Source organism: Sinohyriopsis cumingii, chromosome 19 (assembly GCF_028554795.1).
Source record: "Sinohyriopsis cumingii isolate HCF-2022 chromosome 19, ASM2855479v2, whole genome shotgun sequence".
NCBI lineage: Eukaryota > Metazoa > Mollusca > Bivalvia > Unionida > Unionidae > Sinohyriopsis > Sinohyriopsis cumingii.
This window is the reverse complement of record NC_142979.1, coordinates 20449988-20475267: the sequence shown is the minus strand read 5'-3', so window position 1 is coordinate 20475267 and position 25280 is coordinate 20449988. Positions and strand designations below refer to the sequence as shown.

The 25280-nt window shown below is 41.4% G+C and overlaps 1 protein-coding gene across 2 annotated transcripts in view; it reads left to right on the top strand.

The window, feature by feature from the left end:
• Positions 1-25280, top strand: part of LOC149775243 (uncharacterized) — a 70868-nt gene that overhangs the window by 21470 nt on the left and 24118 nt on the right. Inside the window, exons 2-4 of one of the 2 annotated variants that reach the window (XM_089943397.1) lie at positions 3336-3514; positions 4162-6004; positions 7974-8015. In XM_089943397.1, the coding sequence (XP_089799523.1) occupies positions 4399-6004; positions 7974-8015 (1648 nt within the window). In that variant the 5' untranslated portion in view covers positions 3336-3514; positions 4162-4398. The remainder of the gene's footprint in view (positions 1-3335; positions 3515-4161; positions 6005-7973; positions 8016-25280) is intronic. The other variant, XM_089943399.1, reaches the window with a different exon arrangement.

The following is a 25280-nucleotide window of genomic DNA, read 5'->3' as shown; positions in this document are numbered from 1 at the left end:
GCGAACTACCTTCAGTTCAGATCTGATATTTTGGTAGTCCTCCTAACACAACCAGGCTTCATAGCCAAAAACCGGTTCTTGCCCGTCAGTAACCAACGAGCTGTCGTGCGTGCCCTCTCTTCAATAGACAAGTCGAGATCAGCAGCCATGCAAGATCCTGTCCGCGCCCTGAAGCACTACTTCATAAGGAAAGAGACAAGTTGAACACGTGCAAACGCCTCTTTCTTTCTGGTGAAGGCCGGAAAACGGGACATCACCCTCAAGCCCTTGCTTCGTGGATGAAATGACTTATACGCTCTGAGTACTCTGCGATCTCACAAGATCAGAGTCGCTTCATGAAATTACAGCTCATGAGAATAGAGCCATCTCTGCGAACCTCGCTTTCGAACGCAACGTTTCGATCCGAGATAATGTAGAAGCTGTTGGCTGCCATGCGGAGTCACCCTTCTCGAGTTTTTACCTCAGAGATTTACTGTCGCAGAGACAAACTTTCGATCTAGTAGGGCCGATGGCGACCAGAACCAACTTGATCAATCTTCACATCCTGTTAGCTGCGCTGCATTCGCCAGTGAAAATGTTTGTAGGTGAGACGGTTTTAAGTTCATCAACTTGACTATATATAAGAGTCCCAGCTCACGTGATATCGGGTTGTGTTGCTTGTGCCATTAAGATAATGGGTCATCTTTCATAGAACGAAAAGAGCCACTCATCCTCAGAAGGATACCAGAAATAGAGGTCGGATGCATCCTCTCCTCCTCTTACTTAGTCTCCTAATATAAAATGTGATTGGGGAACGTATTCGAAAGAGACAGCACATTTTAAGTACATTATGTTTTTCAAAGAAAAGTTACCCAATCACATTAATCGAAAACCTTCCCAACCACCCCGCTTTGCGAGAATCTTCGTTAGTGTCGCGCTCAGCTAAAAACTGGTGACAACTGGTTGTACGAAAGGGAGGTAATTGGCAAAAGTTGCTGCCTTTATCTATGAAACAATAGACAGGATAAGACGATTTCGTCTTTTAGTAAGGGCTGGATTTGCGAGGTAGCAGGCTAATATTCATAATGTAATGTGATTGGGTAAGTATTCTCGGAGAAGCTTAATATACTATAAAATTATATTTTTCGCACTATCTTAAGCATATGTATGTTGATAATGCATAGAGTGCTCAATTTGTCTTGGAATATTATTGACACCAACATGACTACTTATACTGTTTCAAAATGGTGGTCATAGTCATATTTTCACATCTTTAAATCGCAAATAAAATGAGAACTCTCATCAAAATGTAACCAGAAACTACTTAACTTGCATTATCAAATATATAAAGAGCCATACAATACCAAACAAGCATTGCAGGGACATAAATTGGGTCACAATTTCTCTCGAATGGTTGAGAAGGCTGAACCATCAATTCTGAGTTATTGCATAATGCCTGTTCCTTTTTTATTTGCTTTGTGGAGCATACATTCCATGCCCTTTTTCCTGAAATGTATAATATATTCTTTAGGGTGTCGATAAATGGCGTATGGCTATATGGTCAATAATCAAAACCTTTAAGATTAGATCGCTATCAGTTCAGAGTGTATCACAAACAAAAAGAAGTGATAATAATGTAAACAAAATATCCGAATGATACATTAATCAACTGGAACATATGATTATTTAACAAACTAACTCACTGAACATAATATATGAATGGTAGGTACTTCAAGAGGGCTCTTCGAATTCTCACACTTATCCGAACTTAGGAATAAAGCTGTATTTTTGTGACTACTTGCACATTTATTATGTAGTTTCTTGTCTTTATTATGTAGCTTTTTGATACATTTCCCATGGGCGATGTCTTTAATAAATATAATTAAGAAACTTGATTAGATGGTATGGATTGGTGCTTTATGTTCCGTTTTATATGCAGCTTTAAAACAATACGCAATGTGTGGGTGAAAAAGGAATATGTGCAAGTGTGAAAAACTTGAATAATGTAAGATATACATTTCCCAACCGATTTCATATCTAGATGGACCGGCACAATTTTGATAATTCAATATCAATTGTTTCCGAATTCGCCAGGTAAACGAACAAGTGAATGAGAAATCGTCCACGTATTTAGGTAACTAACATTGTTCTTGAACGAAATGTATATTCATATGCAAATGTATAAATGAATGTACATTGTTAAAGATGCCAATCCAATGAATAGATTGAAGGACATCGGAAGGTATGTAATAATACTTTATATGTTCCAATTTATATAAATCTAAGTTGAAAGTTGATATTTATGATCTCTCTGTCCATTTTTATGTTTGATTTGCTCTTCAAATTTTACAGCTTTACGTAGTCACTCAGATGAAAAGCAGCTGGTACATTGGAGAAAATATTCAATTCCATGGAACAAATATAAATAATTCTGAGCAATTCTCGAACTATATAAAGTTATTTGATGAAACATATAGGATAATCAACTAATCGTTGCCCTTAGAACTAAGTTGACCTATTTTCTGTATCTTTATAGTTAATGTCAGGTTTAGGTTGTAATAGTTTAACCCAAATGTTGACAATTTTCTTTTTGTACTTATTGATATACAATTAAAACTATTTTCATACATGGCTTCATTTTTCTGCAGTGCAATTATTGATGAATTAGAGCATGTATTAGCACACGAGAAGTACGAATGCACATCTATGATAAACTGCATGGATTGTTCATCGATTAGGGCATGGTTAATGAACAAGTACATGGGATCATTGGAACAAAACACAACCTTAGAGACAATTCAGTTCATATCAATTATTCACCATTGCAGCAATTGAGTCATTGACTAGAAAATTTGTCCGAAAACTGATAAAGGTGCGACAGGACAAAATAGTCTTTTGTTCTACCGTTCATGGACCAGAAACCCTTAAGTGATATTGTCCTTGGTCTGTCTCATATCTTTTGTCTGTTGTATGTAGTCTGTCCTCTGTTGTATGTAGTCTGTCCTCAGTCTGTCGTATGTAGTCTGTCCTCAGTCTGTTAGCACAAGTTTATTGGCCTCATTAACTTCATAGCGGATTACCATTGATGTTTACACACACATTGATCACAGTTGATCCTAAATAATAATTGTGATTCTTATCGCTACTCCTTATGAATTGGTGGTCTTACCAACATGGCGTTTTCACTAAAATGCTTCTTTTAGTTGTCAAGTTGCTCTCAAATAAACATGGTGCCCATCTGAGGTCTAAGACGGCCGCCATATAGCCGCATTGAAAATCTTGTTATTCCTTCTGAATCGAACGTCAAATTAACATAGAATTTCACAAAAATGACATTTATTATGATGTCTGCTTAGATCTAAATGAACACTGAGCCAATCCGACATCCAGTGTAGCCGCCACAGCAGTCATCTTGAACACATTCGTAGTGTCACTCCTTCCAAGTAGAAAGTATTGACAGCATGGGGTTATCAACAGAGACGTTATTATGATGTGTAGTTGTTCCCGAATAAAAATGATGCCAATCCGACACCAAGTAATTGCCTCCATTGTTGACATCTTGACCAACTCGTCAAATTATTGCTTCCACTATGACCAGCTTGAACATTTTGCTATCACTGCTTCTCTTGATCCCTCGAGAATATTAATGATATTTTCACGCCTCAACCGTTAAAAAGACGAAATTGTCTTATCCTGAATACCCGGATTTTCGTTTCTAACTGGAAAGCGTCAGTCTCTTTAAGGGACTCTTACTATTATTATTGAGTCCATTTATTTTGGCTAATTTCTCCGTAGGATTACAAGTTGTTTAGGACGTCATCTGACCTTTTATATCCTATCACTACATTAGATGTTATTTATTTCTTCAGTATAATACCTCCAGCTTTTCTTACTTGTCCTAAGTAGATTTCAAACTTTCTTGAAATATAACACTGGCCTACGCGATCGCAAATCTTGGAATCAACATCATTAAAAATGTGAGGATAATTCAAGACTATTTTGTACTACGTAGATTAAAGTGGGCGTCATGCTGTTTAGATACAAAAAAAATAGATGATCAGTATGTTCCCACTCTTGGCAAACAATGATTGCAGAAATTATTGTCTCTGTAGTTATAAATTATTTCATCTGCAGTTGACATAATGTATGTAATGTTTGTACTATTTGAAATTTCATTTTCAGATTCAAAAGGAGAGTTTGATATTGTCATCTGTCAGCATCCATGTCGAACAAATCCGTCAGCATAAAATGAATAATATCTTTAGCGATGATAAAGTGTACGGCAGTTTATATGGTTCAATTCAGGCAGACATTTAGGTATAGTGTCTGAGCTGCGAATAGATTGAAATAAATTCTTAATGAGATATTGGATTAATGTAATATCTTAAATTATCTGTATTGACTCATCTATTAACCATCATGGAAGTAGAGTCCCTGAACTGGTTCAGATTTTCAAAATACTTAGTTGATGTTGGAGCCGAGGTGCTCCGTGAACGGCTCAAGTTCAATATTCAGACAGATAGTTTCAGTGAATATCATAAACTATGGCTAGAGAAAGTCAGCTTGCATAGTAGGTCGGACGGTGTGAAGTTGCTGTGGAGTTCACTTAACCATCATCATAGAACACTAGATTTTTCAAGTCAGCAATATCTTCGACCGCTTCTTTCCAAATGGAAACGCAGTCGCGGGCCCAATGATATGGAAATAAGAAAGCAACTCTCAGTTCTTAAAAACTGGGAAGATGACATACAAGATTTTATGAGCAACCATGTAACCCAGCAAGATACATTGAACAGATGGTTAAGTGAGTTACAAGGTCTTGCCACATTAAATACTTCCTTATTGACGTTAGTAAAAACTTGGACAGAGGAGTTTATCAGCCTTTGTCAAGTGGATCAGCAGAATCTTATGCATATCACAGAACGACATCATGAAAGAATAGAAAATCAGTCAGCCGATTTTCTTAATAATCTAAAGTCTTTCATTCAACAGGGACCAGGGGATCTAAATACGATTTTAAAACTATTTCAACAAGGCGAAGTCAATTCTGAGTGTGCATTGAAATCAGACTTACACGATTTGTTTACATCGTTGCAACCAAAGATCGATAAACTTCTCGATATATGGGTTACACACATTTCCAATAGTCCACATCAGCAGACTTTGCAAACTTTGGTGACTGATGTTAAAAACTGTCTATCGAGGGTTCACCAAAAGTGTAATACAGGGCTACAAGACATCTGCTGTAAATGGCACATTAATCTACGAAAGAAGTTAATTGAATGGGATAATCAATTCCAGCAATTCAATGCATCCACCACAGATCTAATGGTTCTTGCAAAGAAATGGAACGATGATCTTAATGCCTTCCCTACTACACGTGATCAACAGACAAAAGAATTCTTTGACTCAAAGACACCAGATTTGCAGAACCTTAAAACAAAACGAATTATTACAGACCCACAATGGTCATTGCTGTATCCAACTAATGGTTGCATTGTTCTGCAAAATTTTGATATAACACTTTTGTCCACTCTACACAGAAATGTTTTTCCACTTTGTCCACCAGATTTGGGGTGGGATGGTCAAATATTGGAAACAGACCACTCAACAGGAGCGGACTTGATGAGATTGAAAAAATTCAGAAATGATCACATCGGTCACATTCCTGATCCCACTCTGTCAAATTCTGAGTTTGAAAAGTTGTGGACGATGCTAGAGGCCAGCCTAAACAGACTTTCGAAAGTTCTTGGGCATGAATTCCAAGAAAATGTTAACAAGAAAGCAGCTGAATTGAAAACCTGTGCCTTTGATATTCGTGAGGAAATTAAACTTCAACTGGAGCTCATCAATTTGTACCAAGCTGACATATTAGACTTTGAACGATCGACAAACGACAACCTCAAAAACTGCATCGGCCATATCCTCACACTTGATGGGAGAGTTCAAAAGTTGCATCAACAGCTCGCTATCGACATTTCCGAGACGCAAGATTTTAAAACCCAGATGGAACTTATGATGAAAGGTATTATTTTGTTTCACTTGTACAGAGAGTACCAGATATAATTTTCTAAATCTTTTTCAAATTTCTATTGTTTATCTCCATTGCAGGATTCAATTCTGTTAATTTGGAAAAAGTTTATTGAACAATTACGTTGAGTTATGCAGCTTTTGTCAGAAATAATTATTTTAATTGGATATTTATAATGTTTATTAAAGTAAGAGGACGATGTTGAATTATTTCAGTATCTATGCAGATTTCCATCTAATAACTAATTGACAAATAAATTGCTTAACTTGCAATTATTACAAATTTTAAAATATTAAAACTACTAATATAAAACTTGCATTGCACAAAAAGGATGATTACCATACGTTTTCTTAAACAAATATAATAAACAAATAAAACTAAAATAAATCAAAATAAAATCTATGCAAGACTACATGTTCAGCAAAAGAAAGAAAAGTTAGAATCATTGTATGTATTGTTTTCTAACAGGAAAAATTGTTTTGTCCACAAAACAGAAAGAGTGTAAAATAGCTATTAAGTTAAGAAAAATAAATGTGTTGTATATCTTTAATTATGCCACCATCAATTATGATCACCTTCATATCTGTGAAAATTATCTTTATCATGTTTGACTCGAACGATAAACTTGTATTTCCCTTTTTAGAATAAAACATTTTTAATTTATATATATTCATTTTCTGGCAATGTAAATTTCCATTTAATTAGATGTGTCTAATTTTCAAAGAATGTATGAAATTGTATTAAATAATTTATATTATATGTGAGGCCAATACACTGAAAATTAATTTACCTTGATTTCTCATACTTTCACCCAGGGAATTACTGAAAATGATTTGCTAGTGAATTATCAGTCATATCAGTCGATTGTCATGCCTTCAGTTGTTTCAACGGGAATTTCGTTATATCATGGATGCATTTATCAGCACCACGCAGGCTTGGATCTTTCAACAAAATAAGCTATCTTCTCACTCACATAGTGTACTAAGACGTCGTCATGTACTGATTCTGTCAGAAAGTAGATATGTTGTGATAATAATAAATTCGGGCCTATAATAAAGAAAGTCGCCTGTTTACTGGATTCACTCTTGAGATCCGTGATATCTATACATCATTAAACATAATCGTTGTCCAATCATCCCTTATGCTCTATATTTTACATGGAATGTTGTTCGAAATTACCTGATTTTAAATATCAACCGTTTATTTAAATCTATAATCTACACTTCCATATAAAATAAGGCAAGCTGCATAATTGTGGATATGAAACGTACTGAATTAATAGAAATGTGAGTGTAAAATATTGCAGCATCTATCTATCCACTTATCCATCTCTCTATCTTGAACACATATTGCCGTCAGTACAATGTATTTAGCACCACTCCGGATGCCTAGTGGTAAGAGCATCCGCCTTGGATGCGGGAGATCGTGGGTTCGATTCCCGTCCAAGCCATACCAAAGACTTATATTAAAAAAATTGTACTAACAGCTGCCTCGCTTGGCGCTCAGCATTAAGAGGTTAGTCTTAGGACTGGTCGGCCTGGTGTCAGGAAAATGTGACTGGGTGGGGCATCATGCTACATGTATGCGACATGATGCCCCAGTGCTAGACATCATTATAAACTACCACACTGCAGACCACGTAGCGATATGACTGACTAATGTTTAACGCCTCGTTAAAAATCCAAATCACACACACACACACACACAAACATTTTATTTGGCAATTAACGGGGTATAAATTGAAAAGGATGGTTTCCTGCAGAAGCAAAGTTTTGTGAATCATTTTAAGTGTTCGTAGTTTGCGTGTATTATGTAATCATTGTTTTTACAAAGATGCTATTGACAGATTTCGATCACGGGATATAAACAGGTCTCTTGTTTTTAGTGTTTCTAAATGAAAGTTGTAATAATGCTAGTTTCATTCTCTCACTTATTTGCTACTTTTCTTTTAAAATGATAAAAGGTGTGAAGAGGAGGATGGCGAACCATGCAACAAATGTATCAAGTAAGTATGCAAAGTTATATATTTCAATAACACTTGTTACGAGGCTATGCTCTCAAAATCAGTAACATAAAAAAGTGAAAAGCATCAGGCTTTGTAAAATTCAACAAATATTTTATATCTCTAAAATATATGTTGTTGTTGTTGTTGTTGTTTTTTAACGCCATTTTTCAGCACACGATAGGCTATACATGGCGGCCAGTTTTAATGGTGGAGGAAGAACTCGGGAAAACCTCAGAAAGAACCACAGTAGTGAATAGGGATACCCTACGGACAATGGGAATTAGCATTACAGAACCCTTTGGGACAATCTACGGACAATGGAAATTTAACATGGCGAAAAATCGTGGGACAATCTACGGACAAGGGGAATTTAACATGGGAATAAATCGTGGGACAATCTACGGACAAGGGGAATTTAACATGGGATTTTTTTTTTTTTAAATTTTTAAAAAAAGGGGTAGGCAATTCAAAGACTATCTCTTTTCGAGAAATATGGGGGCCCTGAAAAGGGCCTTTGGGTTTTTTCTTCTTCTTCTTCTTTTAACTTCTTAACTTCTTCCACCATCCTCTTATTTTGTCCATCATTCCTTTCTTCTTTTTCTTTTCTGTTTCCGGCAACCAGTCCGGGTGGCCCATGGCCCGGAACTTCTCTTGGATTTTCATCCAGTTTGTGTTCAGTTTTTCTAATTCATCCCTTTTTTTTTTATTTTCTTCTTTTTTTCTTTCCTTTGACCACTTTTCTTTGATCTTCTTGACCTCTTCGGTCAGCACATTCCTCATTAGTTCTTCAGCTTTCTTAAGTTTTTCTAACCCCCACTTCGCGAAACACCAATCTGTCCATTCTACAATGTCTTCTAGAAAGCACCTTGCACTCGTCACATGATCTATCGCTTCTTTTAACTTACCCACTTTGACATACGGTGGGTTAATTAAACCTCTGATTCTCTTCTCCTCATCCTCTATCATTTCTTTTACAATATTTACGGATAAGTGGAGGCTGGTTACTTGTTTTGAGACGAAGTCTTTTGTCACTGCATACCTCCATTCCTGTTCAACCCTTTCTACTACACTCAATCCATCTACCATCCAATACCAACTTCCCATAAGATCGTTGTATAAAGCTGAAGCTGCTGGCATCTTCTTGTTTGCTTATTCCGTAGAATGGGTTCCAATGGCCAACACTGTTAGTTTTATACTCAAAGCGCGAACGTGAAGGAAAACATCCCCTAAAAACATAAAATTGATCTTACCTAGATCATGACCCAACAACGCGCGGACGTGAAGGAAAACATCCCCACTTTTCTCATTTCATATAATATAACCCTAACTATACTCTCCACTTACGCTAAGAAACAATAAATAAACCCATAATCTACTATTCACACTAACTTACTTTATTAGTTACAAACACAAACACAAACACACAAACACATACACTTCCACTATTAATAAAGAGTTAGTGTTTATTTTCACACTACTCTACTTACACACATTGGCAAATTGATCGTTATTTCTTTTCTAGAGTATTGGGTAGCCCTGAAAAGGGCTGTTTTGTTTGGAACTTCATGGACACCTGGTTAATGGTGGCACCTTCCAGGCCTGGCGCCACATACACATCTTATCCCCCAGTTACTTTTTACCTTTTGGGGGGAGAGAGCAGAGGCAGGATATCTCGCTTCAGAATCCCAATTTTCGCTCTCTGGGATTTTGAAATTTCTTCTCTCCTTTTCCTCCTCCTCTTCTTTGTTTCTTCTTTCCTCTTTATATCTTCTTTCTTCTTCTTCTTTATATCTTCTCTCCTCCTCTTCTTTGTTTCTTCTTTCCTCCTCTCTTATCCTTCCCTCCTCGACAATGGCTTCAGCGGCCAGTTCATTTAATATGCGCCTGGCATATTCCAGATGCACATGAAGCTCCAACAGTTTCTCAAGTCTCGTGTTCATTTTTTTGGTGTTGATCAATCAACAAGGGTAGCTGGACTGCCGAACGAGTTTCAATTTATACTGAAAGCGCGGACGTGAAGGAAAACATCCCCCTAATAACATAAAATTCATCTTACCTAGATCATGACCAAAAAAACAACAATGCGCGGACCTAAAAGAAACACTCACTCACTTTTTATGCTACCCATTACTATTTAAAATTTTTTATAAATCACTTCAATAGACTATCCACATACTCAAATCAATCCAATCTAACCCCAAATATACACCTCAAACAGCCCCTACATCATTTTAATCTACTATCCTCACCAACCTACTTTATCACTTACTAACACAATCACACAATCACACAAACACATACCCTCACATTTTTTAAGAAAGAGTTAGTGTTTATTTTCACACTACTCTACCTACACACATTGGCAAATCGATGGTTATTTCTTTTCTAGAGTATTGGGTAGCCCTGAAAAGGGCTGTTTTTTTGTTTTGCTATGGCATTCTTTTTTAGTTTCTAAGAATGCGATGTCCTCTGAGGATAGACTTTCTGGCAATAGGTCTGCTTCTTCGGAAAGAGAAGAAGAACTCTTTGGTGTCGATACGGCAATCGACAAAGCCTCTGTCAGGTTCAGGTTGCTGCTGCTGCTGTTGTTGTTGTTGTTGTTGTTGCTGTTGCTGCTGTTTTTGAAGTCTGTACTTCTCTGTCCATTCTTCTTTTTCCCTGTTCACTTCTTCTCTGAAGAGCTCTTCTATTAGGTCTTCAGTGATTTTTAACATTCTCACATTCTCTATTTCTTCTGGCTTCGGTATCAGACTGTGTCTGACCCTATGCAAATTCACGTAGGCTTCGTTGAGCTTAGCTAGTTTGGAGCACATCTTCGTAGGAGGATGAGTCGACAATGAATGGTTAGACTGGAAACAACCCCCGGTTCTTAAAGTCAAAGCGCGGACGTGAAGGAAAACATCCCCCACACGGTTTTCTAGTCGCAACGTTCAGTGAGTGTCATGAGAGGGATAGTAAGAAATGAAAGAGCATCAATCCAACATTCTTATAGCTAAACAAAAGACAAAGACATTTTTTTCAAAACACAACATTTTTTATTCAAAAATCACTTAACACTAAACAACAACATTTCTAACATTTTTTAACAATAATCCAACACTATAACATCAAACAATTTTTTTTCAAATCACTAACATTTTTTTCTCAATGGACAATCTACTTTAAACAGGGCTGACAACGTTGTGAATGAAATTGTGATTTCCACTGTTGGAAATCATTAGGCCATTGATGGACACTACGTTTCCTAGCTTGAGACAAAAGATAAGCATAATGGTCACAAAACCATCGATCTACTTTCACATCGTTTCTAGCAGAAGAACGAGGATCGAAATGAGTCACTAAATGTTCTAAGGAATAGCCTAGGCTTCGATGATGCAGAAAATACACACAGTACTGTCCACACACCAAGGAATCTGTGCCTTGTAATTTCACATTATTGAATCGGGTGGTTTGAGCATTTCTTCTCATAAAGTCGATGATATCGTCTTCCAAAGGGGGCAATCCATACGAATCGAAATATTCCACACATCCTTCTTGAGGAAAGTAGACGGCTACCCAGTGGGTTCCTGGGAGATGACTGTCGTCCGTGTTGATCACGTAAGCTTGATGGTCTTTAGGTTTGCGATGAGGGAGTTCATCTTTAGCACAGACGACAGGATTCCAAGAAGCCGTATACGAACTGTGGTTCAAAAGGTAATGAAGTTCCCAGGTATCCATTGTTTTGTGTTTTTTTCTTCTTCACAGGTAATAATAAGTCGTCAATTCGATCCTGACTTTTTGCTTAAAAATGTCTGACGAATAAACGGTTATTCGTTCTGTTTCCTCACTCTGATTCAGGAGAGCTTCGATACGATGGATCTCTTGAGTGGTTAATGGTGGACAAGAATGTTCACGCAAGTCTTTATACCACTGGTGCAACACGTCTTTGTTCGAGATGAGACTCCAAGCTTCGTCCAGATACTCGTCCAATTTTTCTTCTTGACTTAACATCAGGCATTTATCGTGTTGAATTTGACTGGGATGATCGTTTTGACATCCATAGCAGTTTTTCTTGATCAATTCTGTTATTTTGTCGACCAAGTGTTTGGCAAAACAGGAGACTAAATGGGCTTCTTGTTCTGGCCATCTTGACTTCATCATGATCACTTCTTCTTCCACAGTCTCCTCACATTTCATGTCCAAAGTTTCTTCACTAGGTAAAGAGGGATAACAGTCTTCCATGGCTTCTAATAGTCTAGAATGACTTCTCTCAAACTGTTGATTTCTATCGTATTATCGAATTCTGCATACAGGAGGACGTTCACCGTCTCTGGTAGAGCACTCGAAAACTGAAGTTCCACACGAATCTGGCCAGATTTTATAGGGTGGAAATGTCCCTCATCGCTGCCTTGGTCTGGAGTGAAATCAAAAGCCCACAAAGCATAACCTCCTGCATAATCGTCGTACGTAATACCGTGACTGGTGTTGGTTCCTAACTGGCCGGTGGCTTCGTACAGGGACAAGTACGATCTCAAATAATTCTTTGCGGCACCAAAGTTAGGCTCGAAAGGTCGGGTACACAAGGTCTTGCCGTCGCGACTGACTTCGATCTTGGATACATTGTAATGTTGAAACTCAAAAGGATTTTGATCGTGAACTCCATTGAAGGCTGAATTCCTGACGATACCAACAATCAAACGTTTGGGTAACTGTCCTTGGAATAGATGATCTTCGATCATAGATCGCTGTCCAGTGGGAATGGTGAACGTTTTCACTTCTACACGTCGTATCGGGTACTTGGCGGTCGTTCTGCTTAACGTCTGACTGATGTCGTTACCTACTTTAGGTAACACTTCCACACGACGCACGTAAAGTCGGGCTTCTTGAATGATAGTTTTGTATTCATTGGCATGGGCCATCAAATGGAAAGCGGCACTGCTACGATTCAGTCTCAGACGGATATCCACCCCGTTCAGCAAATACTTTTCTTGCAACCACATGTCCAAATGCAAACGATCCATCAGTTCTAAACTTCGCCCTTGCAGAATTTTCTGTCGTCGAGCCATATATCCCGCATTGTGAGGATTGTCATCTTCTGGTGCAATAGCTAGGTCGGTAAACGTGGTTGTACCCGCTGTGTCAGGTTTCCATACCACGCAAGCATCCAGATGAGTGTTCTTGGCTTCTTTTCCGTACGTCAAGAGATTTTCCAGGTAGGCGCGATAAGGGTAAGTATCCATGCTGCTGCTGACCAGTTTGTTATTCAAGTACAAGTCCACTTCGCTGAACAAGGAATGCATGAAATTGTTGACAGGAGCTACTCTAGCAACGTCTGCAGGATTAGTGTTGTCCGTTTTGCTCACTTTCACTTTCAAATACAGGTAACTGCTATTCAGATCGATGTAATCTTCGGGTTGTCCTTTGATTTCAAACTCGATGGGAGCTGATTCCGTCAAAGAGGAGACGGGATGAAATTCCACCCACTGAGATTCTTGCATCGTCATCATGGTAGGGGGCATGGCAAACAGATCCAGTTCCGTCTTGGAACAAGCGCAAGATTCTCGGTGCATCATTTTTTTCTGTGTCTCAATAATCGAAAACGTCTAAGTCTCGAACGGTTCTTCTTTTCTTGGCCTTTCTAGCTTGAAGTCTAGTGAAAGGGTGTTTTCTTCGTCGTCTCTTTCTGCCTTGTCCTTGCTGAATGCCTGACTCAGTAGCGTGCAGGGCATTTATAGGTGTGTCTCGTCGGCCTAAAATGTCTTTGCCCGTTTGCAGCAAGACATTTTTGCCTGCCCTCATGAAGGCTTCTTTAGGGTTTTGTTTGTCGATGATGACATTTTGGAGAAATTCTTTGCCTTGCGTCAGTGCCGCATCTTTCAAGGCGTGCAATCCGCGTGTCACCATCGGTTTCAACACCGGGGCCACGGAACGAAAGGCCGATTTTAACATATCTCCTAAACCGTGTCCTCGCTGTCGTGCAACCCCTCGGTACACTGGATACATGACTTACTTACGAGTCGTGAGAAAACCGTTTTCGAAAATGGAGTTTCACTGTGACTTTTCCTTTGGTGAATGGAATATTTTGTCCCAAATCTCCTTTTATAGTAATGTTGACCGTGTCCAAATACGACTTGCTGACCGGCAAATAGTGAGGATGGACAAATTCGCGGTGGACGTGGTAAGTGTTTCCACCTTCCTCGTCAGCATTTGCGGCAGAATCCACTTTGAAAGGAATGACACGCAGTAACGGCACGGAGGTGTGTCCCACCACGTTGTATTCCACCACATCGGAATACACGAACATCAAATTCAGTCCTTGGTTCAGTTCTACCGGGGTACGAAAATACTTGGCAAAAGAATCGTTGTCAGAAATGACTGATAATTCGGGTTTTGTTTTTTGTTCTCCTCTCTTCCTCAGCTCCATGTCACCGCCCAACATGTCAAACAATTCAGGACAAAATAAGAAAGACATGATTTTATCCCCCTCAGGAAATTTTATCAGGAAGCGACGAGCTGTTTTGTGGTACTCCAGGGTGACACTTTTTTGGGCAGCCACCAAAGCCTTCAGAAACACGCCATTAAACTTGGTGGCTATGGTGTTGACCAAATGTTGACCACTAAAATAATAACCTGGGGGAATGAACAAGTGATAGTCGGTCCACTTTGGATTTTCTTTGTTAGGGTTTTTCATGTTATATTTGCTATGGGTATCCATCCACTTTTGCACTTGATCGTCATGAACTTGAACCGTAAAATAATTTTGATTGGGAAGGACATTGAGGACTTGGGTCGGGTGAATCATTTCTACTAAAGCCACTTCCCAATGGGCTTCGTGATCTAAGGGGATGGCTTGAGGTAATTTGGCCGTGTAACAGCACAACGTGTTGTGGGGAAACACCTCCATGGAACTGTCACTGGGTAAGGTTAAGTAAAATTGGTTTTGGTGACTCATAATTCCAGAGTTCTGTGGCTGTCCGAGGGGATATTACTGGACGTCAGCGGTGTGTCTCCGCCCAAAATGGGGTTCTGGTTGTGGTTGTTGTTGTTGGAGTGGTGACTGGCACTGGCACTGGACACAACGTTCCCGTTCGAGGAGAATTTCAGGGAGGGATTGGGAAGCAGGTAACCGATGCAACTGCTCAATAAAATGGTCCACAATTGTTTGTCTCCTTGTTGCAAACTCAAATTGGCGATGGCTGCCCCGATGACACAATACACCACGAAGATTTGGCAGAAAAAGACGATTTGCGTTTTAGGCACACGTTCTCCACACCACACCCACAAGGGTTGTTTTTGTAAATCTTGCACAGAAGAACTAGGGGAAGAAGGAGTGGTCGATGTAGCTGCGTCTGATGTGTGAAAGGGCATGATGGTCACTTCTTCTTTTTATAGTCGATGACTTGCGAAGCGTCGATCCAAGAATCGAAACTGGGTGGATATCCTTTCCAACGTACTTTGACTTCTTTGACACGTCGTTTGCCCACTTTACGGGTTCTGCGTTCGAGAATGCTTTCGATGTCGTACACGTCGTCTTCTTTTTTGGTGACACGTTGTAACTCGGGCAAATAAAACGTTCCTTTGAGCACTTCTCCGTTCATGTCTTCCAATTTATAGACGGCAGGATGACGGCCATGCACTCGTCCAGTGACGCGAAACAATTCGGTCGTCCAGTTAGGTAAGTAACCTTTGTCGAAAGTGCGTTTGGTTTTGCCAATGCGCACCCAATCTCCTACGACCAACTCTCCACTTTTCTTGGGGACAGCCCTCGTCAGGGACGTACCGAACAGGCGCTCGAACACCAGCACTTCGTTGTCGGGAGTCACGTCTTGCGGGGCACGTCCGATGCTTCGATGGTAAGATTGGTTGTACGCTTGCACCAGGTGCGGTAAGATGTCGATGTACTTCAGAGTGTGGTGATGCGTAAAATATTTCCACATGCGTTCTTTCAAAGTACGTTGAAAACGTTCCACGATGCTGGCTTTGGTTTCGGGATTCTCGGTGGTAAAAAAATGAATGTCACGTTTCTTTAATTCTTTTTGGAAAGCTTGGTTCAGAAATTCGGTGCCTTTGTCCGTTTGCCATCGAAGAGGGTGACGACCGCTTTGTTTCAACACCCGTTGCAGGGCTCGCACTAACTCGCTGCTCGATTTGGAAGTCAAGGGCACGACCCAGGCAAATTTGGAAAAGACGTCGATGACACAAAACAAATATTTGTAGCCACGATTGTAGCTGGCCAAATGAGAGACATCGGCTAAATCGGCTTGCCATTGATGATCGATGCCTTCCACTCGGGTGCGACTTCTGGCAAACTTGCGTCGAATGGGTTTGTGTAAAGTGTAGGTAGCTTGTTCTTGTAACCATCGTTGCACTTGAGGTAAACGGAGACTTTTCAGTCGAGTTTTGGCAGCACGATACAATTTTTGAACTCCTGCGTAACCTGCAGGATGCGAGGGATCGTAGTAAATGCTGGCTAAGACTTTTTCCATTTTTTTGTGTTGATTGGTGTGTTAATAAGGCACCCACTCTTGGAAGAGGCTACTCTTTTTCTCTTGGGGTATTTTCTTGGATTGCAAGGCTTTGCGTGTGCGACCGGCAATAGGTGTCGAAGAGGAGGAGGATGTCTGAGCGGGGGATATCGGTTCTTGTTTCACTTCTGTCTTCACTTTCTTTTTCTCTTGTGAGGAAGAAGGGGTGGCCATCATCTTTTTAATCCATCCAATTCTGGAGGTAGGTGGTGTTGTTAACTTGCGTACTTTTTCTGGTGGAGTTTGAAACCCTTCTTCTTCTTCTCCTTTTTCTGTCTTGGTCACGGGTACTGGTGGTACTGGTACTGGTACTGGTACTGGTGATGGTGTTGGACTTTTCATCAAGGTCTTAAAATCTTTCAGAGTGGGTAGAGCTGTTTCGTCTAAAGCTTTCTGGTGAAAGAGTTGCAGTCGTTGCAAGAGTTGACCGTACTTTTGCGATTTTTCTGTTTCGGACAAATCTTGGCGATCCATCAAGGACTGCAATTCGTGTTGTAACTGGGACATCTCGCTCAAATTGGGATTGGGAGGTAAATGCGGGGTGCGTTGTTCTTGCCACCGATGGTATTCCATCCATCGTTTGTAAGGCACTAAAGCTAGTTTTCGTCCTTCCATGGGGTTGTCAGGGGTCGATTCTGAGATCTTGGGACTTTCGAAGGCCTTTTTATCTTGCTCCCATCAGTCCTCCCAACATGGTTCCCAAGACTCCTTTCAGTATGGGGCCTAGCAAGAGAGGCAAAATGCCTCCACGTTGAACCAACATCTTCTTTTTTTGACGAATGGGAATTTTCTTTTGAACCATTTGGCGAAGAACGTGACGATGTTTGCCTAAGCATTGTTTCTGGTGTTTGGACAAAGGGATCGTGCCTTTCAAAACGTTCAAACAACATTCGCAGACGGTATCGATGACCTCTTTGGAGGCCGTTTGAATGAGTTTTTTTCGTAGGGGCGAAGAAGCTTTGGACAGGACAGATAACAGGTCCCCATGTTTAGCTAAACGAGGTGGCAGTCCTTTCCTTTTCTTTCCTTGGGGTTTTCTGGAGGGTGACATTTTTGCTTGTGGGTTCCGGGACATTCACCGAACAGACACTAACGTCGATGACTTAACGCACACCCTTTTATCTTTTTTTGGGACTATCGCTTTGTCATAAAGGTGACAATGTTTTTCCCAAAATCGCCAAGGAATCCTCCCCTTTGTTGACGCCTTTTTTTCTTGGAACGACTGTGTCTTTTCTTAGGGTAATGTCGATGCTTGGCTAAGCGCTTTGTCGGATGACGCGTCTGCCTTTGTCTCTTTCTTTTGTGGCTTCTTGGAGGTGACATCTTTTTTACAAGTTCACTGATACCCCGACTTGGTCACAGGCTCTTTTTATACTGGAACGCGTCGCCACTGATTGTCTTTACGTTTTATCAGTTTGAGGACAGGCATGACACGTCGTGCAGGGGTACGCAACGGACTAAATCGAGCCAGTTCTTGCTTGAACAAATCCAGTAAACTTTGTAACATGCCCGATCTTTCTTGGACTTTGATTTTGGGAGAAGGTACTTTGTGAGCAGCAGCCACTGCCACTAAATTGGAGGGTCCTGCCACTGGGGAAGTTCTTTTGGGGGTCATCAACGGAGAAGTTCTTGGTGTGATCAACGTCTCCAAGTACTCTTCAGTTCTGGGTGTCATCAACGGAGAAGTGGATGAACGTGAGGATGCCGGAGACGCAGTCACTGCTGTGGCAGGTCGTGGTTTGCGAGTGTAAGGTTGCGTCCTGGCCGAAGTGCCTCTCTTGCGACTAGTTTTCTTCTGTGGACTTTTCTTTTTCTGGGGACTTTTTCTCTGTTTCTTTTTCTGGGGGCTTCTTTTCTTTTTCCGGGGTGGTGTCTGGTAAGAGGAGGGTCCTGCCACTGGAGAAGTTATTCTTCTTGGGGACCTGGTCTTTTTCTTTTTCTTCTTGGGGCTTCGTTGAACTTTTGTCTTGGGGATAACTTTGGGGGCATTAGGATCCCATCTTAAGAGTGAGCGAATGATGACCCCTCCTAGAGTACCGCTCCCTCCAGGTTTCAAAATGATTTGTTTTTTGGTTTGAGTGTCGATGCGGGGATCGGCCAGTTGGACCAAAGCGACTTTGTTTCGATCGAAAAAGCGTTTGGTTTGATGAGGAATCTGAATGATTCCTTGGAGTAATTGACGTGCCGTCACCGTGAACCATCGTAAGACTTCTTTGAGACTAGCTTCTAAGACACGGGCTCGTGTTTGTGGATCTTTTTCTCGACTGATGCCATACAAGGCACGAATCAATTTGACGGGAAGATGCGACTGAAGGGACGTCATGTTCACACTGTGTGAGACAGACGAAAAAGGGTCTGAGGTTTTTATAGATTTTTTTCATGGGGAGTGAAATGAAGTCGAGGACGGAGACGTGTACAGGACAGGCCCTCCGTCTTGGCACCAGTGGTGAAACAAGTGGGTACGAAATCGCAAATCCTCGGGGGTCGTAGGTTTCAAATCGACGAGTAAATAGGCGTGTGGCGTTTGAGTGGCATCGTCGTACGCCTGAGTCAGCCAAGTCGTTCCTAACTGTTTGGCTAAGACTTGCACTTGCGATTTATCTCGAGGACTTTTAAACAAGACCACGTAATGCGCATTGAGACTGATGGTGCGATGGGCTTTACTTTGTTGAAACAAATTTTGGGTGATGTAAATGACACTAGCATTACGGTGATGCCCTTTGCGCGTAAACCACAATTTAATTTCTTCTTCGTCTTCTCCTAACATGTCGTCGAAAATGACCAAATGGGTTAGACGGGAGTCAGAGACGATGCCATCGTCTTCTTTAGGAATGCCTTCCACAAACACGATGGAATCGCCTTGACTTTCTCGCAAGAAGCTGTACGCCGATTGCCACTCTTTGTAACACCACACGATCCGTTGAGGGGGTCGATCGATCAAATGATGTTTATGTTCGATCAAACGTTTGACGAATTCGGTTTTGCCTGAACCGCTAGGTCCAGCAATGAGCATGTTAAAGGGATGGCGAAGATACAAAGCCTCCCAACTGGCACGATCTAAGTGTTCGTCAATGACTTTGACAGTAGAGGAAGAGGGAGCAGAGACAGCAGAGGTAGCCATGGTGTGAGAAATGTCACTTGTGACACTAAAAACAAACAAGACAAGAGTTTATATACTTTTTCAGAACACGTTTATTGAATGTTTCAAATATGAACACGAAAGACAAAAATACATACAACCCAAATAGTGATGTACAGGAATATAAAACACAGCAAAACAATCAAAGTGAAATATAAACAAGTGTCTGTACAACATGTTTTGGGTAACGAAGATGTCCTAGGGACAGTGTGTAATGTTCTTACAGTCTCTACTTGAGGTATTGTCACACAAGTGTCCTCCCGGAATGACCTTTCAGGTATGTCCATGACAGTCCTGTCCTGAAGCGAGTGGTTGTTCTCGGTGACGGGTTCTTCTGGCACCGTCACTAACACAGGTTGAAAAGTAACTTTTTTCCTTGAACAACTCTTGTGCATACTGGGCCACTTCTTGGGTCCAAACCTCAAAACCCCCCTTTTTCCAATCACGAACATCTGTCCAATGAGGGTGTAAGTCACAAGCTACACACACATCGTCATACACGTCTTGGGTCGCTAAAAGTTGACGAATCTTTTTTTCCTGTTGAGGTCGAGAAGTATCCAGATGAAAACGCAAGGCTTTGAACAAAAGGAGTTTTTCGTGACCATTTAAGGCCATGGAGGTGGTAAGTACTGATCGTAAAGAGTCCACAAGGAATCGGCTGGTAAACGAAATCCCAGAAAACAAGTCACTAAGACACACACCACTTGTCGTCCAAAATTGAATGGATACAGTTCTTGTAATAATTGATGGTAATGATCCACGGTTTGAATATGGTCATTGAGTTCCTTCCACGGAATCTGTTGGATGACATGTGACATAAACCGTGGCATGGCAGCCTGTTTTTATATTCTCTTTTTTTCGGATGCAATAGACGTACTTTCTAGCCAGAGATCTTCGTTCTCCAGTAGGGAATCTAAATCTTGCATACTGTAACCGAAACGTTAGAGTTCGTTTAGGTGTTTCCTCTTCCTCTAAGTAGATTCCACGTAAAATATGTTGGTAATCCTTTAACTTGTCTTCCTCAATGCATTGCACTAGGTGAATCTCGAAGTAACCATAATCATGAACATGTCGATCATTAGCGACCTCAAAGTTTTGAACAATGTCTGACCATTGAAAGAATTTCTGACGAATCAGTTCTCTTATACCCTTCAGGTACCAGTGGTTAAAGATCTGGTGACGTATCGGATGCAATTGTTCTTTACGTTTCACTTGTATTTTGACCAGCTCTCGGTAAATGCGTTCTCTCAACTCCACAGGCAAAGCACGAATGTTCTCTTGTAAAGTATCCATGAATAGGTCATACTAAATCCTCTTTGGTCTGACACAAGAAATGTACTCTTTGCACAAACATGGTTTCACTTCAGTGTCGAATTTAAATCGTTGAGTCACTAATCTACACATTACAATTCGTTCAGAAGTTTCCTCTTTCACCAAGTTGACATTGTGTTCAAGATGTTGGTAATTCGTTAACTCTTCCTCTGGAATTCGATGCAGTACGTTTACAATGTAGTAGATAGAATCGTCAATACCAAACCAATCCTTTTTATAACCAGGAGGTCGTTGATCAATGTCTGTCCAATGGAACACTTTCAACTCAATCAGTCCTTGTATAGCCTTCAGGTACCAGTGGTTCAAACACCGGTGACGTAACGGATGCAATTGTTCTTTACGTTTCACTTGTATTTTGACCAGTTCTCGATAAATGCGTTCTCTCAACTCCACAGGCAAAGCACGAATGTTCTCTTGTAAAGTATCCATGAACAGATTATTATGGTAAGAAGTTACTTCAATGTCTCGGTCCCACTAAGGGTAAGTAATGACAATTCGGTGACCATCGAGCATGTTCTACGTAGGCCGAATCTTGCGGTTCCCAGTGGTGAAGTGACACACCGCAACTGAAGCACTTGACTTTATCTCCTTCGCCCAAGTAGAAAAATCCGGCTCTGGCTAATTCTTCGGGGGTCGGTCCTCCCAGATACTTTGGCCATTTTCCTTTGAACGATTGAAGACGATTTTCAAAGTCGCAGTATTCCGACAAACGCACAGGAAACGAATATTCGTTTTTCACAGGTTCGTTTCGATGAGGGTTGAGTGAAATGGGCAGGAGTTTGCTCAGGGCTGGATGACATCCGTAGGGAGGTAAACGTGAAGGTCGACATTCCCCTTTAAAACGAAACCCAGTAAAATGTCCAAGAGGACGAGCAGCATCGCTTTCGCATCCCACAGGTTTGACACGCACAGCATCACTTTCCATGACAGGGGTAGGGGCACTAAAGTTCCCATGATGCTTTACGGCATCGCTCAGGTCACAAGGTACAGCATCGGTCCCATCGCAAGGCTCACAATCGCACTCGTCTGCAAACTCCGTTACGCAATTACAATGGTAACCACATGGACAATCGCAGTTTCCTTCCGGACATTTTCCGTCGCAATGTCTGGGTCTTATCCATCCAGTAGAGAAAGATACAGCTTTTTTACAATCCCCAAACTGGAACGATGTCTCTTTCAAAGTATTCATCTTGTTAGCTCGGTCTTGGTAGTCACAATGAACTATCGATCTTGACCATAGCCCCCTTTTTATACTAGTCGCAATGCAGTCTCCAGTTTGTACATCTTTCCTTTTTTACGTTTTTTATGTCTTGTTTCGGAAGGTACCGTCTCTAAGGTACCGTCAACATTGTACCGTAGTGTAATGGGTGGAAAGGTCATAGAAAGGTAAGGGCAGTGCGGAGACCATCGAGTATGTTCCAGAATAGCTGAATCTTTATAGATACATAGATCCATTCGTAACTTCAGTCCGCAAGCGAAACACTGTACCTCGTATCCCAATCCTGACTCAGGTCCCAAGTAGACAAATCCTGTTCTAGCTAAAACATGCGAAGAAGGTAATCCTTCCCTATCCGTAGGCCATTTCTGAAACGTGTCCAATCGACGGGCACAATCACAATAGTCAGGTAAGAAGACTTGAAAATGGTAGGGTTTGAACTTGGAGTTCTCATCGGTTTTCTCACTCGATTCTTGCTGTGGCGAAGTCATCTTTCTGGTGGGTGGCTATCCTCTTACAACCAATGTTTTATACCAACGTGTCCATACGGTAAGGTGAAATGATTGGGAAGTCGAACTCGCTTCTGGTACACGATTTGATAAACTTTTTCCAAAGGTCGACTGACGATGTGGTGAGTGGGTAAACGTACAATCTTGTTCGGTTGGTGAGTGGTCACTTTAAAGTTTCCATCCTCTCCCGATTGCAAGGCTTCTTTCAATACCCCAAAGTTGACCACACGACTGGTACGATAATTCAGAGTCAGTCCTTTCACTTTGCACGTCGTGTGCACTTCTCCTTGTTTGTCCCGGTATTCGTAGCCGTAATTTTTGGGACCGCCACTGACGAAACTTAGAATCTTGTCGTCGGGATGCTCGTCTGTCCAGGCTCCTAAACGGTCTCCTTCGATGTTAGGGTGATGTTGAATCGGGTGATGGATGTAAATGCAACTGTCCGTGTCAAAGTACAGGACGCGTTCTTCTAACAGTTCTAAAGCTTCGTACAATTTTAAGCGAGCATGGGCTGTCACGTAAGCCGCAATGATGACATTTCCAAAAGGATCGTCTTGTACAAAGTCCAGATCTTCTTCGTAATTGACCAAGATCAAATTCTCTCGAACGACGTCCACGTGTTTCATGTATTTGGTTTTGTCGTGAATCATCTGGAAGTAGCGGGAAGGTTCTGTCAAATATTCCGTCTTGGGTAAACACGGTCGTTGTGCCATTTTACCCCACAAGCAATTTAACATCACTTTGGCAAACGATCGCCTGCCTTCGTTTTTCTCGATGTGGTCTAAAGTGATGCCTTCTTGTTCGTAATATTTCTCTTTGAATTGTATTTGGTCTTCGGGAGTGTGACACCAGGAAGGATAGCCGCTGGCTTCTTGCTTCAGTTTCAAAAAGGCATCCACGTAGTCGGCGAAAATGCCTTTCTGACTGGGATCACCCTTGCGGTACTGTTGTGTCTTGGGAAAGTGGCAAATCTCGTATACTTCAAACAGTTCGTATCCCATGTCCAGAGCTTTGAACAATTCTACGCTGACCCAGGTTCCCGTCAAGGCCCGTTCTTCCTGGCTGTGATGACAAGGCTGGTCTTGGTTGCACGTTTCGGCACAAGTACGGCACAAGGGAAACATCAGTTTGCCTTGACAATGGTGAGGTAAGACGGGATGGTAGAGGTTCGTGGGAGGCAAAACTTTGCACTTGATCAAGCCTTCGTATTGTCGAATGTTTTTCAGGTCGATGTGTTCCGTCAGCAATTGCGGGTGCCCTACAGGAAAGCGACAATATTTACACACGTAGGGATACAGCGAACACACATCCAAGTATTTGATTTCTTCTCCTTTCTTTTCGTCGGCTTGGTACAGCAAACAGGTGGCATTGGTCCTTCCTCCGTACAAACTATCCCTCGGGTTCAGCGGGTCCATGAACTGGTAACTTTCCACGAGGTGTTTAAACTCGGGATCGGTTTTCATACGGTGATCGTACTCGTGTTCCCACATTTCCACCACTTGGTATCCTTGCTGTTCTAACTTTAGGCGTCGCTGACAAGTGTCCTGGTACAAGTCTTCCATGGTTCGTTGCAAAAACTGATTTTTAGTGCCACGGTCAGGGTAACAGACGGGACATCCGTGAAATAAGCAACCGTTAAACTCGTACACGATCTTGGGGTTTTCTAAGTCCCAGCCATCAACCGAATACGTTCCAATGGTCTTTTCGCCTCCTCCGTTGCGGGCATGCTGAATCCATTTGTCTTCCTTGTCGCACAAGTAATGTAACCAACGTAGGGCTTTGACCGAGTATTGACGCTTGACATAGTGGGTCGTTTGAGGACTGATGACAGCCACGGTGTTTTCAGGCATGAATCGTTGGCGGTACACTAAGGAACACGCTTTGGCAATGGTGCAAGCTTCTTTCAAAGGATCGACCCCTCCGTGTTCCATGAACAGTTCTCGAAATTTTCCACAGCAACGCCGTAAAATGTCCACGTCGGAACGACAATACTTTAGCATTTCTTCCTGAAAGTCGAAAGGGTCCGAGGCGTGAATCTGGTACCAAGCGTAGAAAGCTTCTCGTTGTTCGGTACGCATGTTGTCGGGGTCGTAATAGTGAACCTCAGGCAAATGGGGTAGAACAGCATGTTGATTGGCTTCCGTATTGAAAAAGTGTGGAAAGTACCCTTTAGCCATTTCTGTCATTCCAAACGTTTTAGGCATTCGACTCAAAGGCATGGCCAAATAGCTCATCGAATCTTTAAACTGTACTTGTCCCACTTGCATGAAAATGATTTTGGCTCCGTTCAAAGTCACTTTAGGACGCTCGGTGCCTTGTTCCGTATAGTACCTCAAAAGAAACTGTCCATCGTATCCGGAGAAATTGTGAGCCATCACCGTGGCATGACGATGACAATCTCCGTAACGTTCGATGTCCTCTTGGCTCCACGTCTTGTCGACGGGGTCTAAGACCCATTGGGCAAAATCGGCTAACGTGTTTGGTCCCCGAAAGATTTTTTCACGCCCTCCGGGTATCTTGCTGCAGTGAGGGCAATGACTGAAGATAGGTTCTTGAATGCACTTC